Source organism: Ananas comosus, linkage group 21, assembly GCF_001540865.1.
Source record: "Ananas comosus cultivar F153 linkage group 21, ASM154086v1, whole genome shotgun sequence".
In the NCBI taxonomy this organism is placed as follows: domain Eukaryota; kingdom Viridiplantae; phylum Streptophyta; class Magnoliopsida; order Poales; family Bromeliaceae; genus Ananas; species Ananas comosus.
In genome coordinates this window covers 9,797,478-9,813,927 of record NC_033641.1, presented here as the reverse complement: position 1 = coordinate 9,813,927, position 16,450 = coordinate 9,797,478, and the positions used below count along the sequence as shown (strand labels likewise).

The 16,450-nt window shown below is 36.1% G+C and overlaps 2 protein-coding genes and 2 long non-coding RNA genes across 7 annotated transcripts; 1 reads left to right on the top strand and 3 right to left on the bottom strand.

The window, feature by feature from the left end:
* Nucleotides 35–9,430, bottom strand: LOC109726512. Of its 4 annotated transcripts, none has more exons than XR_002220545.1 (4): nucleotides 9,294–9,430; nucleotides 8,654–8,884; nucleotides 8,386–8,533; nucleotides 35–701 (listed from the first exon to the last, which is right to left on the bottom strand). It is a non-coding gene; the product is annotated as an uncharacterized LOC109726512 (long non-coding RNA). The 4 variants fall into 4 exon arrangements; XR_002220542.1 differs by lacking the exon at nucleotides 35–701 and adding an exon at nucleotides 5,392–6,605; XR_002220544.1 differs by lacking the exon at nucleotides 35–701 and adding an exon at nucleotides 5,392–6,555.
* LOC109726509 (ammonium transporter 3 member 3-like) lies at nucleotides 5,461–10,180 on the top strand. The gene is made up of 3 exons (XM_020256125.1): nucleotides 5,461–6,142; nucleotides 6,249–6,534; nucleotides 9,318–10,180. The coding sequence occupies exons 1-3, from the start codon at nucleotides 5,495–5,497 to the stop codon at nucleotides 9,830–9,832; spliced, it is 1,449 nt and encodes a 482-aa protein (XP_020111714.1). The 5' UTR covers nucleotides 5,461–5,494; the 3' UTR covers nucleotides 9,833–10,180.
* Nucleotides 9,593–11,803, bottom strand: LOC109726513. The gene is made up of 3 exons (XR_002220547.1): nucleotides 11,628–11,803; nucleotides 10,415–10,490; nucleotides 9,593–9,729 (listed from the first exon to the last, which is right to left on the bottom strand). It is a non-coding gene; the product is annotated as an uncharacterized LOC109726513 (long non-coding RNA).
* On the bottom strand, nucleotides 12,215–16,148 carry LOC109726154 (probable sodium/metabolite cotransporter BASS1, chloroplastic). The gene is made up of 7 exons (XM_020255602.1): nucleotides 15,672–16,148; nucleotides 14,420–14,560; nucleotides 13,369–13,524; nucleotides 13,163–13,284; nucleotides 12,936–13,076; nucleotides 12,796–12,856; nucleotides 12,215–12,603 (listed from the first exon to the last, which is right to left on the bottom strand). Exons 1-7 carry the CDS (start codon nucleotides 16,032–16,034, stop codon nucleotides 12,424–12,426), a joined length of 1,164 nt encoding a protein of 387 aa, XP_020111191.1. The 5' UTR covers nucleotides 16,035–16,148; the 3' UTR covers nucleotides 12,215–12,423.

Sequence of the window (16,450 nt, the reverse complement as noted above, 5' to 3'; positions counted from 1 at the left end):
TGCTGTAGTTGGAACTACGGCCAATTTGAGTGTAGTTCGAACTGCTGCAGTTGGGCCTCCTCCTGCAGTTCCTATTGCAGCAGTTGGAATTAAATACATCAAACCAAACACGAAATTTATATTTACATTCAGTTACAACTGCAATACAGTTACAACTATATGCAATTCTCTTCTATATCAGCACTTTAGTTTCTGTTGAATTAGCTCTGCTGTAAATTCGCCTTCGAGCTTGAATTAATGTGCTACTCGTGCCGATAAATGAGGGTGCGTAGTACCTATGTGTGTCGTGTCGTCTCGTGTCGTGTCGTGTCGTGTTGATGGCGCAGCGGCACGCTTCGTGCCAGTGACATAACAATCCTCAACTCAACTCAGTTTGTCATACACTCAAACAATTTAGCATAGAAAACCTAGATAAGGTTGTTGGGCGGTAAAATGAAACATGAAGCGGTCCAAATCCTTCCGAACCCGATCCATATCTAGAATAAGCGCGGTTCGAGGTCGTTGCGCTTACCGTTTATATTGGCAAGGCCCAAGATAGCCCAAGCTAATGAAGGTTAACTCCTTGGCCCAATAGGGCCCAAGTATGCTCCACTCCGGCCCGATCCGTTCCAAGATGATGATGACATAATATATGTTGTGATAAATATAACTTCACACCGACCATTCCTAGAGCACGTGGCAAAGGGCTTGGTGGTTGGTACCTGAGACCCAAGTTCGAATCCTAGTTGATTCACATTTTCAGCTAAGTTTATTTCTAAATGAAATAAACGAAACGGGTAGCGTGCTACCTATCTCTCTCAAAAAAAGGATTAAATTCAAGCAAGGTAAGAGTACCTATTAAGAGATTCACTCCTTTAAAGAGACATGAATATCTAAATAAACTTTTCCATATCTTGCAAAAATAATCTTGCTTGTAATATCTCCTTAAGTGTGGCACCGCACCGCACCTTAAGAAGGAAGCTCCAGTTATTGGCTTTTTGTCAAAAATAGGTTGAATTTTAAAATTTTCGACATCATATGATTAAACAATGCCCCAATAAACTATTTAAGGGAAGGTCAATGATATTTTTATGTGAATGATAATGGGTTGGGGTTCTCTCATTGTTGGTTGTCCACATCATATCATATTCTAGAATTAAAGATTGAGAGAATCACTTACGACTAAGTTGATTCATGCATTTGTATCTTCCTAACCAAACAACATATATAACTTCATTTTGCCTTGATACTACAAGAAATCAAGTTATTATCAAATTATTTCCTGTTCTAGTCCTAGTTAATGAAACTGATAAGCATAATAACAAATTAGAGATGTAGTGTGACATTATTTGAATCCTATAATTAGACCATCAATGAAATTGTTGCACCAAAAGTGTTAACTTTGATTGCTCTTTTTTTTTCATATTTGAAGTATCAATTACATGCTGAACCAATGGCACAACAAGAGTAGGTCAATTTCTAATTCTATTCCATTGCGATTCCGATACTGATTCTGATCCCTAATTCTCTCCCCATCAATTCCAATATACCGAATATGTTGGTTAGACACTAACCATCGCCAATCATATTATATTAAGCTGTTAACTCAGTTCTAGGCAAGCTACTTCTCAATAGTATATATATATATATATATATGAAAATAATATTAATGTAATTGTCATGGAACCTAGAGAGGAAGGATAGTGATTCATGATTCATTAAGATAGTAACACGACGAATGGATCAAAATGGCACACAGAAATAGATGCATAACCTTAGATTAAGAACAGCGTTAATTAATAAATCACAACTCCTATTACGTGTCGACTCCATGGATGTAACTAAAAAAATTTCCTATGATGAGCCATGTATAAAATCATAAATAGGTCATGGTTTACACCTAGCCAACAAACTACAAGGAGAAGGCATACAGTAGGGGACTATGGTTAGATGGTTTTGATGGAAACATTCCTTTTCTTTTCTTTTCTTGTAATTATATATGTAGTTTATATTTTGATCAACTGGGCTCAATAATTTATTTTTATTTATATAGAAGTGGTGACAATTCTCTTATTTTGTTTGTGATGTATGATCACAAGCAATCACTATCAAGTGTTGTGCAGAAGAGTTACCTGAAAGGAAACTTTGATATTGACCAGGAAAAAAAAAATACAAAAGAGAAAAAAAAAAAACTTTGTCCAACCACCTAGATTTGAAACCTAATGATGATGAGATTTTCAGGTGTTATTATTTTATGAATTTGGCTAATAGTTTCTTTGCAAATTAAGCTAAAAGTTTCTCAACAAATTTACTTACATAACAAAATCTAAGGAATTTTTATTGGGTCGCACTCCTCAAGAAAAAGAAAATACTACTATTGTGTTGTTTAAAGTGATGATATATAGTTTTCGAATTTAGATAAGAATCGACTGTTAAATATACTATCTAAAACTGAGAGCGTAATAATCAAAAAACTTATTAAAACATTATGAGTATTAAATTATGTAGTTTCCTTTTTTTTTTGTCACTCTTATTTTCCAGTTTTTACTTCTCAATGAATGAAGCTTGTTATAAACTACTTTTCTAAAAAAAAAAGATAAAATATACTGAAAACTATAATGTAGACATCATATTACGCATTCAAACAGCAAATATTTATAGAGAATCAAAATAACAATGAAACAGTAATATGGTAGTAAAATTGAATCCATTAACCTATGGCATAAGATTTTATTATTTAAGTTTTCCCTAAAAGGCAAAAAAAAAAAAGTTATTGGCATGGATCAACCTCTTAGCACCTAATATAAATGATCCAACTTAGAATTGGTTTTATTTTTATTTTGGATCGGATTCAGTTTGAATTTTGTTTGGTTTACGGAGCCCATTAAAGCACAATTTGTGCACCACATAATTAGGACAAAAACAAAAAAATGTCAATTGTATATACGCGCCTCTCAACAAGTCAAATCATATGGATGACTAAGAAAAAAAGAGAAGTGGATTTATTAGAAAACTCCATATTCATTATTATAAATTAGAATAAATTCAAAAGAAAAACAGCTGTGTACACTAAAAAATGAGTGTATATCCTACTTTCCATCCATCCAAAGATAGAGAATCATCTATTAGTCACATGATGTGATTTGTAGAGTGAATCCCATCCTTGAATGAAATCGACGTAAAGTCTACATCACTTTTGGGTGTATATCTAGCATTACTTATTTTAAAAAGTATCCATTATTTCTAAATCTTTTCGGAAAGATTCTTTGACTTTTTTAAAATTATTTTTTTTAAGTACTGAGATGATAAATATCGAGTAATCCAAAAGTTTTGACTATACGTAAGAAAAAATGTTTTTCTTTAATATTTCTTAAACATGAAAATAATCTATTAAGTGGGTGAATAAGTTTTCAAAAGTCGAACATAAGGTTCTTAGATCATGATTTCTTATGATAAGCTGTAATGCACCCAGTTAGTTTATCCTGATTAATTTCATTTCATTTTTTTTTAATTATATTATTATTTTTTAAAATAAAACGAATCTCTGCTTATTTTTGGCTAAATCACTTTTTGAACATTTCATAAGAGATTGCTTCTTCTCCTTGGCAAAAAGAGTGGACTTGTATAAATAAACTAAAAAAAAAAAGATGATGTGAAAATCCCAGAGTCCTCTTGATAGACGTAATCCCTACGTTTCATCCAATTATTATGTGAATTTTTAGTACTTGTTTAAGTTTCGCAGCACATACCCATTTCACGCTTTGAATATGTATCCAAAATATGGGGACTATTTTCTGCATGTTTTTAAAAATAAAAATACTAAAATACTATTTCCTAGTAACTTAAACTTTTACAAGAAAACAACTATTTCTCGAGTGCGTCTGGTATGCTTCTGGAAGCACGGAACGCTCCGTGCTTTCAAGTTGTTTTCGATATTTGGACTTTCGAATCGACGATCGGCTCCGTTAGACTTGATCTAGAGTATTTGAAGTATCTAGAAAATAAATTTTGCGATTTTTCAATATCATTTGCCTAGTGATCGAAGTGGCTCAAAATCAACGGCTGAAAATAAAAATCATACAATATATGATGATATGATGTTAAAATTTTAGATCAAAGTTATGATCTTATTTTATACGGTATAAAGAATTTTCTATCAAAATTTCATATGATTTGAATATTTCTATACCGTTAAAGTTGCAAACGGCTCACCACAGCCGTTAAAATTAATAATTTTGAGCCTCTCCGATCACTAGGTAAATGATATCGAAAAATCACAAAATTTATTTTCTAGGTACTTCAAATACTCTAAATCAACTCTAACAGAGCCGATCGTCGATTCGAAAGTCCGAACATCGAAAACAACTTGAAATCACAGAAAGCTCTGTGCTTCCAGAAGCATACCAGTCCACTTTTATTTCACTGTGAATATAAAAACAAGAACCAATTACCACATGAAACTAAAAGAAATAATTACCCATTTTGATGGTATCCTAAAAGATAAATCTAATAAAGTTGATTGAGAAGTGGTCTCAACAAAGACAATAAGGATTTGGCTAATAGGTTCACTTGGATATCAAATTTAACTAACTTGTTTGGGGTTCAAATTTGAGCCTACGTAACAACCCTAACCAAGACGACCGTTGAAAAATAAGATTCTCCATTCACACCTTATAAAAATAAACAAATAAATACACAGGTAACGATCAGTGTATGTACCTACGCAAACGAATACGAATATTCTAACGAAAAAAAAAAAAAAGAAAACAATTCTCCTGAATATAATATGAGAGGAATCTATTTAGTATCCACTACTTCAGCCTTAAAACTCCGCATATTATTATATCTAAGTACCTAATGCTATCTAAGTACCTAATGCTACTCAACACACAAAATCATATTTTTTTTTAGAATAAACTTCAAATAGCACCCTGCAGTTTTGTACGTTCTCACTTTTGTACCATGTGATTTAAAATGTATCAAATTAGAGTCCCCTAGCTTCATTTTTATTTTTTTGTTATCTTTTCTGTTAATATTTTATTAAATTATATACAAAAAACTTCAAATACCGACCTAAGTTTATTAAATATTCACTTTAGTATCCTTTGGTTTTAACTTTGTCACTGATTTAACAAAAAAATTAGTAAAATCGATAATAAAAAAATAAAAATAAAATTACAGGATATTAAATTGATATATTTCAAATCATAAAATATTAAAGTGAAAAAATTTGAAACAGAAGGTGGTATTTAAAGTTTTTTATTTTTTTTTTATTTTTTTAAACCCTTTCCCACTGAATCCCCTGCCACTATAAATGCTCGTCTAAAACTCTCAATCACTACGACTCTCCCTCTCGGCCTTCATTTTGTGCTCTTGTTTTCTACTCCTCTTTATATCATAAGGCGAAGGAAGTAAAAAAGAAGAGCATCATTTGCTCTTCATTCATTCATTCATTCATTCAATCATTCATTCATTCCCTTAGGTATAAATCACGTAAACTAGCTAGGTCGTAGAGATGGCGAGCGCGGTGGCGGCGGCGTACCAGAACTCGTCGTCGTCGCCGGAGTGGCTGAACAAGGGCGACAACGCATGGCAGATGACGTCGGCGACGCTCGTCGGCCTGCAGTCGATGCCGGGCCTCGTGATCCTCTACGGGAGCATCGTGAAGAAGAAGTGGGCCATAAACTCCGCCTTCATGGCCCTCTACGCATTCGCCGCGGTTTGGCTCTGCTGGGTCACCTGGGCCTACAACATGTCCTTCGGCGACAAGCTCCTCCCCTTCTGGGGGAAGGCGCGGCCGGCCCTGGACCAGAAGTTCCTGATCGCGCAGTCGACGCTCCCGGCCTCCACCCACTACTACCGCGGCGGGCAGGCGGTGGAGACGCCGATGGTCGCGCCCTTCTACCCGGCCGCCTCCATGGTCTACTTCCAGTGCGTCTTCGCCGCGATCACCGTCATTCTCCTCGCGGGCTCGCTCCTCGGCCGGATGAGCTTCTTGGCCTGGATGGCGTTCGTGCCGCTGTGGATCACCTTCTCTTACACGATCGGCGCTTTCTCGATCTGGGGCGGGGGGTTTCTGTTCCAATGGGGGGTGATCGACTACTCGGGCGGGTACGTTATCCACGTCTCATCCGGCATTGCCGGAATCACCGCCGCCTACTGGGTGCGTATCCCTTTTTTTTTTTTTTTTTAACTTCTGCTTCTCAAGTAGAAAAGGACGTATATATAAGATCTTTTGACTCAACACGTTTGCTACTCCTGCTGCATAGGTGGGGCCGAGGTCGCAGGCGGATAGGGAGCGGTTCCCGCCGAACAACGTGCTGCTGCTGCTGGCGGGGGCGGGGCTGCTGTGGATGGGGTGGACGGGGTTCAACGGCGGGGACCCGTACTCGGCCAACATCGACTCGTCGATGGCGGTGCTCAACACGCACGTCTGCGCGGCCACCAGCCTCCTCATGTGGACCGTGCTCGACGTCATCGTCTTCGGGAAGCCGTCGGTGATCGGCGCCATCCAGGGCATGATCACCGGCCTCGTCTGCATCACCCCCGGCGCCGGTAAACCTTCCTTTTTTTTTTCTTTTTTTTTTAAAATTTTTTTTTTATTAGAATTGTAACGACCCGATTCGCTAGCAAAAATAACTCGTTAGGCTCAAACCATCGGCCAAAAATATTTAAGCTCAGTTATGATTATTAGCATATAAGTCTCATATAAACTGATCGGAATCAGTACCCCATCCGATGTGAAACTATTGGGAGTACAATAATAGTCTGTGTCCATTCCTGTTAGGTTGTGGAATAAATCTCCATTCCAACAAAATTTTGACACGACAAATGAACTTCCTAGAGTTTCCATTGACTCTACAAATAGTTCTAATTTAGACCGTGACCTTCAAGTTTAAAATAAAATCACTAATAAAATAAAATAAAATAAAAGAATTTTGAGACTTTTCTAAATAACTCTATTCAAACAACATTCAGAGTCTTTCCTAATTTTTCCTGAGATTTATTCCAAGCTAAACCACTCGTTAATAGACGAGAAAACCTAATAACAATGGAGTATAATCCACATAACCGAGGCGGTAAACAACCACATAACACTAATTAATAGCAACACAAATAAGACTACAGGGTCGTTAAGAGTAACTTTTTTGAATCTTACCATTTGTTTTATTTGATATGAAATATTATTGGTTCTCGACCTAAAAAAGTTGGAAAAGAACATTTAATTCTGATACCAACCTGATACCCAGAATTTACAAAATTAATGTCTTCATTTTTCTGAAGTCAAAAGCCGGCTTTTTGGAATCTCAATCTCGTGGGGTCATGGAATCATCATCGTTCCATTAAATATTGTTCAAGTATATTTTAATTAATTATAGTATACAATTAACTCTACATTTTAATTAATATCTATTTTCAAGTATATCTTAATTTTAGTTTCGTACAAGCTTACCTATAATAAAACAACAAAATCCGTGTTTCTGACGCTTACAGTATTAATTTAAAGAGATATTGACTAATTTGGAGCCAATCACTTATTAAGAATGAGGAAACCCCAGATGTGGCCAAGGAGAATCATGATCCAACAATAATAGAATAGTGACACACTTGAAAATATTCCCTATTTTCTAAAGGGAATCAAATGAGATTGGTGCTCCCGCACCGATCCCGAAAAATAACTGGATCCAAAAAATAAATCCTTAATAAGAAAACCACTCTCAGGTTGAATCCTTTATAATTCGAACAAAATGGGTTATCCCATTCGGATTCCTAACAACTTTGATTAGTTTCCTAAAAAATATATGGATTATCTCTAATACTATATGATTTTGATATTGGTGTAAACTTTTAATTTAGAGATAAGTCTCATGTATGTTTTTTGCATTTTTAATTGACACTGGTTCTCAACTTGAATTTTTATTGTTATTGGTTATAAGCAACTTATGTGAGAATTTCTACACATAATTTATATTGGCTGGTCAAAATTCGAGCCTAATTTAATTTCCTTTAATTAACTTAGACTATTTAATATGGATGCCTTGTACTCTTTTTTTAGTTTAAAAAATGGTGTAAATAAAGAGTTTAATAAGCTCCACATTGGAGAGCACTTATGACCTAACTGGAAGAATTTAAAAGGTAAAAATGTATGGACACCCCTAAGCTATAGGCCATTTTGAAATTAGCCCTCCACTTTTTTCTTTTTTTTTTTTTTTTTAACACGGCCTCAACTTTTAAGTTACTTTTCAATTCATTAAAATTAACAGTTGAATTAGTTATTAGCCGATAATAGTTAACGAAATCTTGAAAAGGCCATTACGAGAGATTAAAATTTAACAGAATCACAATTGGATTTAACAAAACCTCAAATTTTATTCTTTGGAAATAACTTAAATTTATAAAAAGTACCTGTGTTTCAGCAACTGTAGGCTTGATTTCAGCTGTAGTTGGAAGCAGATCTCTCAATTCCAGCTGTGCAATTTGACTTTCCACACAGTTTTAAGAACAAAATGCCAAGCCCATGGTTTAGAATTTCCAGTTTCCACCACACATAACACTGAATATGAGAACAAATCACTGGTTATTGACCAAGTCACCTTTTTGATTTGTCGAAGCAATTAAGTAGCTATTCTGATACTCAACAAAGCAATTTAGAAAGGATAATTTGAAGTTTTACCATGCTGTTGACATTGGATCTGATCCTGAATCCATGTTTCTTTAATTCAACCTGCATGAAAATATCCCAACAGCTTGTGGTGAGACTGTTTTCTGATATCTTTTCAGAGATATGATATTCTTCATGAACTTAGCTTTTCGCATATTCCCTCGTAAAAACTTCTCTCGGTATACTGCAGCATAAGATAAAGAGCTTTTCGCATATTCCCTTGTAAAAACTTCTCTCGGTATACTGCAGCATAAGATAAAGATAATTTTATAAGAAAATGCACTTTTGAAGAGCATATAGGAAAAAAAAGTCAGATTTTACAGGAGTATATAGTTGTAAAAGCACCATATATGCAATTCAAAGTTAAACACTGATTTACTCAAAAGAGAGAAAACATATTGAACTCCAGTAAAATACTAGTTCTACCAAGGCTACATAGTTTGCGATACTGTGAATATCTCTAAGCAAAAATGATCCAACCTTTTAAGTTCTGACCTGCCCACCTGGCCCGATTTTTTATAGATCTAGTCAGAGTTGATCTGGTTCACCGGACCGGACGGATCAATACCGATTTCCATTTACACTAATGAGATGTCCACATTCAACCTACTATTTGTTTGCACAAAGATATAGAAACATCAAAAACACCAACCTTATATGTTCATGCCTTTCTCAGGAGTGGTCCAAGGCTGGGCAGCTATAGTGATGGGGGTCCTTTCTGGTAGCGTCCCCTGGTTCACCATGAATGTGATCCACCGTCATTGGTCTTTGCTCCAAGCGATCGACGACACGCTCGGTGTGTTTCATACCCACGCCGTTGCAGGCGTTTTGGGGGGTATCAGCACCGGGCTTTTTGCTGAACAGACTCTTTGCAACCTCTTCCTCCCGGTCACCAACTCTCACGGCGCAGTCTATGGCGGTGTGGGTGGGTCGCAACTCGGAAAACAAATAGCCGGCGCCTTATTCATCATCGGATGGAACGTCGTTGTGACCTCTATCATTTGTCTGGTCATTAAGCTTGTGGTCCCGCTAAGAATACCGGATGATCAGCTGCTGATTGGAGATGACGCAGTGCACGGCGAAGAAGCCTACGCATTGTGGGGCGACGGGGAGAAGTTAGATACGACGAGAAGTGGTGAGGACAACACGGAGCACAGTGCATTTGCGGTCGGAGTTACGCAGAATGTTTGAATCCACTAGGGGAGGGTTTTAGTTTGTGTTGTTGTAACATTGTAGTAAACTAGGAGTGAGGGGATCTGAATTTATTTCATACATATATATTTCATTTTGTGTGTGCAGAATGGGATTCTTTGTACTACATTTCCTTTGGGTGCTTGTGGATATGTTCTGAAAAGAGGTCGAATTCTTGTTCAATCATATAAATTGTAAAACTGTTCTTTGCTTTCTCACCGAAAAAACATTTATTTGGTGCTTTTTTCTTCCCTCTCCTTTTCCTAGATGTTTCCTTCTCTCTTTATTGTACAAATGCATCTTTTATCGGTGTGAAATATAAAACCGAAGGTTAACTTGGTTGGCAAATTCGAATGTCGGTGTATAATGATCTATACATACAGTTTGTAACTTTGTCCTATTACTTTTATGCTCTAAGAGTTTTATATTTGCTTGCTAATGGATAAAAATAAAATCATGAAGTAGCTGAGGAGAATGAACAGAGCTAATACTAACAAAATCAGTTCAATCATAAATAAGACAAATAAAATACTTTATTGGTATCTATAACTATAGAACTTACTACAGTTATCATGCATTTACCTAGGAGGATGGAGATCCTTCTTAAGCTCTTCTTTTGGGTTGTAGAGATTCATCACACAGTGCGCCAATCTCGATTCTACAATATATGTGAGACAAACGAACCCAACAACGACATAAGTTCACAGTTGCATAAATGGTGCATTTTGAGCAATTGAAGACACTTGAATATGAAAAGTAAGATTGAAAGGGAACTAAGGCATCAAGTTTATCGTAAATTTTTGTTAAAAAATATCGACCTTTGAGCAATCATCTTACACAGAGCAACTAATTCATGCGACTGAATAATTTTCTCGAAAAACTTGTTCAAAACAGAATGCGTATAAGCAGAAGAAAGGTGTCCTCAATAAAATGATTACATGGAGGAAGTAAAATTACTAATGGCTTGGTGAGGAGTAGAATTTTACAGATCCTCTTTTGATCTAGTTGATCTCGACACTTGACATTGTTGCATTAATATACTCTCTATTCGCACAATAACACACCATATAAACTACCAGAGATCAACCAAGAGTAGGTAAAAGGAAATTCAACTCACAGAATTCGAGTGAAATGAAGGAAAAGTTTGAATATAGTGCTGTTTGTACTTTGACGAATTAATGAATAGTGTTGTTAAGAGAAGCACTACATCAAATATACCCAATACAAGCTCTTTTCATAGCAGAATCAATAGCGTCAAATTAGAGCTTCTTCTTCTGAGGTTTCGAATCTCGTTTGTGCTTCTTGATGCATCAAAATCTCTAGATTTTTCTCTTTTATCCATTAAGGCTACTGTTGCCGGAAACACATCAAATTGGAGCTCATACTTTTGAGGCTCGGAATCTGATTTCCGTTTTCTGCTGCAGCAAAATTTCCAGTTCTACTGAGGCTACTGCTGCTAAAAGCAGAAGCAGGGCCAAATACTCCCTAATTTATATTTCAGATAGAGTTCACACAGTGATCAGATCCCTTTACCACCCCCAAACAAGAACAACAACACAAAAATTAAAGATAATAAAGCATACAAACATCTACAAAATTAAGATAGATACATGAAATCTAGAGAAAATTGCTTAACAAATCTCCCAAATCATACAATAAATAAATAAATAGCAACAGATAGATCTCATCTCAAACATTAAAGCAATAAAGATGAAACCAATAAATTCGATCTAATTCATCAACAAAAAACACAAAAAAAAAAAGCAAAAAACCGAGCAAAGCGGAGGAGACGAACCGAATCTCGCCGAGGAAAACGCGAACGCGTCGTCCATCACGAATCATCGGCGGCGTCGGATCGCCGAATCCTCGCTCCCTCTTCTACGCGGCGATCGGAAATGGAGAACGGGTTTTAGGAGGAGACCACATACGACTCCATTTTTATAGTATCAAAAAAAAAAAAAAAAAAAAAAAAAAAAAAAGAAGTTTGAATTTATCATCATAAGGTGGTATCGCCAATTGCCGCGGTTGTTTTAAAATGGGATTTAATAATAAAAAAATAATTATTAAATTAAATTAAATTAAATATTAAACAAACAAATAATTCTTAGACCTTGGAGTTAAATTACTCTTTTGGCCCTCAAACTATGACTCTGATTACACTTTGGTCCTCAAACTTTTATTTGTTATAAATTTTTATTTAAAAAAAATCCAAAAAACAAAAATACTGCTTTTATTGTAAAATCTCAAAAAAAAAAACTTCTTAAAAACTACTTTTTCTAAAAACCAAGGAGACGGAAAATATTTTTCCAATCAAAAAACTATTTTTTTGGAAAACCAAACAGAAGGAAACAGATAAAATCAGTGAAGTATTTTTTTAACAAATTGAGAAATTCATTTATTTTACTACATATGCAACAAAACCAAGCATTACATACACATACATATACACAAAGCATCCTTGCACAAAAGAGTCTTCAACTAATGCCAAGGTCTTAAAAGGTCCAAGATATACACAGCTTTATAACATTGTTAACTGCATAGAACAGTCGAAAAAAAATAAAAATAAAAACAAAAAGAGTCCTATCGAAGGACTAGGATTCGTTCCTGGTATCGGATGGATCGGATGGATCGACGTATCTCCACACGAAGCCCAGCGAACTACCCATGATATTCATAATTATAGCCGAGAGAGCTGCGGGCAAAGCTACCAGCGGAGACGAAAAATGAGCAGTTGCTAGAACTACACCAAGTGACGAATTTTGCATGCCGACCTGAACAAAACAGATGAACTTGTAATCACATCGACACAATCATGATTTGATCCATACATGCGTGAATAAATATGAAATAGCTGTACATAGTTGATTATGTGTCCATTAACATAAGTCGGAATAAATGGTATTGAATTTCACCATTCCTCGATTTGCGGTAAATGGGTTACTACAAGAATAAGCGGCGAATACCTCAATTGAAATTGCTCTTCGCTGTCTTTCTTTGAAACCACATATCGCTGCCGATAGATATCTGCGAATAAAGCATCCAATGTTAGAGCATATTCGCTCGCGAATACTATATGTAAAACAATTTCAATATATTAATGTACCCGACGAAAAAGCCAGCGAGATGCAGCAAGAGGACCGACAATATGACCGTCTTCAGATCTCCAAAAATTGCGCCTTGATCAGAGGCGTAGGGTGTGTCTGCTAATGATGTCTTCAAACGAGCAACGTTTTCGGAGAACACACTACACCATTTAAAGAAAATAGAGTTGATTTTGAAAGCAAAAGAAGTAAAAAAAATAAGTGCAAAACTTTACTGTGAACTTTGGACCTGCTCGCAAGTAGTGAGGAAACTAATACAGCAAGAAGGGGAGCAAAGGGGGTGACGACTTTTACGGCGGCTGGAAATGTGCTTTGCATGTAAGAGCCCAATAAAATCGGAGCAACGACTATCTACAAGAAGAAAAAGAAGGAATTTAGATGAAGAAAATAAAGAGAAGGCGAGATGAATGAGGAGTAAAAAGGAGATAATTTGACCTGAAGAGTACTTAAGGAGAGCTTCACGGCATCCACAGGGACATAGGCTCCAGCGAGAATTTTTGTTAGCAGAGGGGTGAGAACGACTGCAGTTAGAGTGGTGCACACAGTCATTACAATTGATAACGGCACGTCACCTTGGGCGATCAAAGTCACCTGAAACACTATTAGAGAGAAACTAATAAGGCGGGAGGAGTCAAAAGTTAAAGAATGCATATTATTAGCTAGTAGAGTAAGCTTTCATTTATATTAGCCATTTTAAACTGCTTTTGTCTAGTGCAATCAAGCAAGAAGTAACGGGGTTTGATGTGGGGATTACAACTGAACATATTCTCTCAATCTTGATGGTGTTATCTGCTTTTTTATCTTCTTGGAATAGAAATATTTGCTCTTCTTTTCTCTTGAATTAGCTTTTGCTACTACACTACCATTCTTAACTCTTAAGATACCTTGCTAGTATATAAACACTATTGATCCATGAAAAGGAAATATTAACCGATTCAAATAGACAAATGAACTGAAGATCACAATGTCTTGGTAGGATTTATGGATGAATAAATGGGTCATGTCCCTGGATGACGCTGCAGAGGTGGCAGCTAATGATTGATTGAGTTTTTTTAAAAATTTGAATCACGAAACCTGATATGTACATGCATCAACTTTGAAAAGCTAAATCACTCACTAACTGACAAAAAGGACATGCCAACTCTCCAGCTATACTTTTGGAACCTTCTCAGTCACATAAAGCGATACTCTCATCTCTGAGATCTTTTTAAATATCAATATCAATTCATTGGACCACGTCAACCATGATCAATTGTCCTCTTCTAGATTTGAGATGAAAAACATGAACCGCTCATAGACAAATCAAAGCAATTCAGCATTTCATAAGTCGTTATCAAATGGACTATCCTCAGGGACCAAAAGTGACTCTTTAAAAGGAGTTAGGACCACAAAGTATCATGTCGATAATAGGAGATTAACTATGAACTAAAAATGATTTAAATAAGTACGAAAGCATAATAAGATACGAAATTTGCACATATTTTACCACATTAGATGCAGTTCCACCAGGACAGCATGCTAGAAGAATGAGACCAACCGAGAGCGAGGGGGGGAGATTAAGTGCTTTGCTAACTATAGCTCCGAAAGCTGGCATTATTGTGTACTGAGCAACGCAACCGAACAATATCTGAGAACATTACAAAACGAACAAAAGAACTACAACTCAGATTCATTAAATCTGGTCAATTTTTTTTGCCTTTTTTAAAAATATTTGTAGTGGTCAAATGTAGTTTACAAAGAATTAATGATCAGAACTACAACTCAGATTCATTAAATCTGGTCAATTTTTTTTGCCTTTTTTAAAAATATTTGTAGAGTGGTCAAATGTAGTTTACAAAGAATTAATGATCAGGTTCATTGAATATCTTTGTCACCGCATTAATAACACAACCCAAAAACTGAGGAAAAAAGAGAGGTGTGATACTGAGGTAGTGGCGCCCGTATACAGATCAAATTTATTGAATGTGATCAAATTTAATTGTTGAATAGTGGCTAAGTTCGATAAATCTCCTTGTGAATAGTAAAAGTAGTTGTGCTAATACTTAATAGAGGTAATTGCTTATATACCCCTGAAAAGTTCTCGACTTTCCGATTTACCCCTCTTAGAAGGCTAATATTGAAAATACCTTTTTTTATATTCCAACCTATTTCTAATATACCCCTAGAGTTAAAATCTATTAATGAACACTGTTATCTCTGTAAAATTACTATTTTGCCCTTTCAAATATACCCTTCCATCATCACCGATTTTTTTATTTGCCTTTAAAGTCAGGGGCACAAAAAGTATTTTGACTTTTAGTCTTTTCCAATATACCCCTCTACCGTCACCAACATTTTTTATTTGCCCTTAAGTTAAGGACAAAATTTGCATTTTATTTTTTTTAACTGTGGTAGTTATTTAACTCACATTGAACCCAAGTTAACTTAACAGGAGATACCTGCAAGAGTATTTTGCAATAACGGTGGAACATATGAGAGGTATTTTAGAAAAAAAAAAATTAAAGATAAATCGGATATTTTTTAAACGTACGAGGGGTATGAGGGGTATATAGACAACTATCCCTACTTAATAACATCAAAGGCCTTGAATTATATAACATTTCAATCCCCACAAACTCAATTCCATTCAAAATGTGGTTGCAATAAGCTCAATATTACGAAAAAAGAAGCCATTAAGAAAACATGCAAATTGAATAAAAAAAAAAGAAATTTATTTGCGAAATTCTCATGAAACTCACAGAGAAGGGCCTCTTGCGGAAGAGACCTAGGAGGTCCCTGAGCTCTAGGGTTAGGCCCATGGCGAGCATTATGAACCCTAGAGCGAAGCTATACGACGCGGGGCCCCGCTGCACGAACCACGTGAAGGCCCCCGGGTTCGCGCACGCGGCTGCGCCGCCGAGGGTGACGTAGACCGGGTAGAGGCTCGCCGCCGCGGAGAGCGCCCTCTCCCACCTCCGCGGCTTCTCCGGCGAGGCCCCGTCTAGGGTTCCGGCGAGGGATCTGATGGTGCGGAGCTTCGCGGGGCGGTGAAGGTGGAGTTTTGGGGGGCGGAGAGGGGAGAGAGGGAGGGGGAGGAGAAGGTGCAGGGGGAGGAGCGCCATTAATGTTGGTGGTGGAGGTGATGAGAGAGAGAGAGAGAGAGAGAGAGAGGTGTAGGCGTGGAGAGTGGTTTTGTAGTGCTTTTGTTAGAGTGCATTTCAATTGTGTTATATCTTCTTCGGGATTAGTTAAAAAATATAATGGTTTAGTATCCGTTTGGTTGAACGTACAAAAAAAAAAAAAAAAAAGTTTTTTTTAAAATTTTATAAATATTTAATTGAAAAAATTAATTTTTTATTAATATTTATTTGATTGAAAGAAAAAAAATTTATATTTATTTGGTTTGATAGGAAAAATGAATAAAAAATTTTATACAGTTTGAATTTTCATTCTTTATTGAAAAATAGTGAAAGACGAAAATTTTATTTTTTTTTCAAATTCCTAAATAAAATTTTTACAAAAAATTATTTTTATGTCG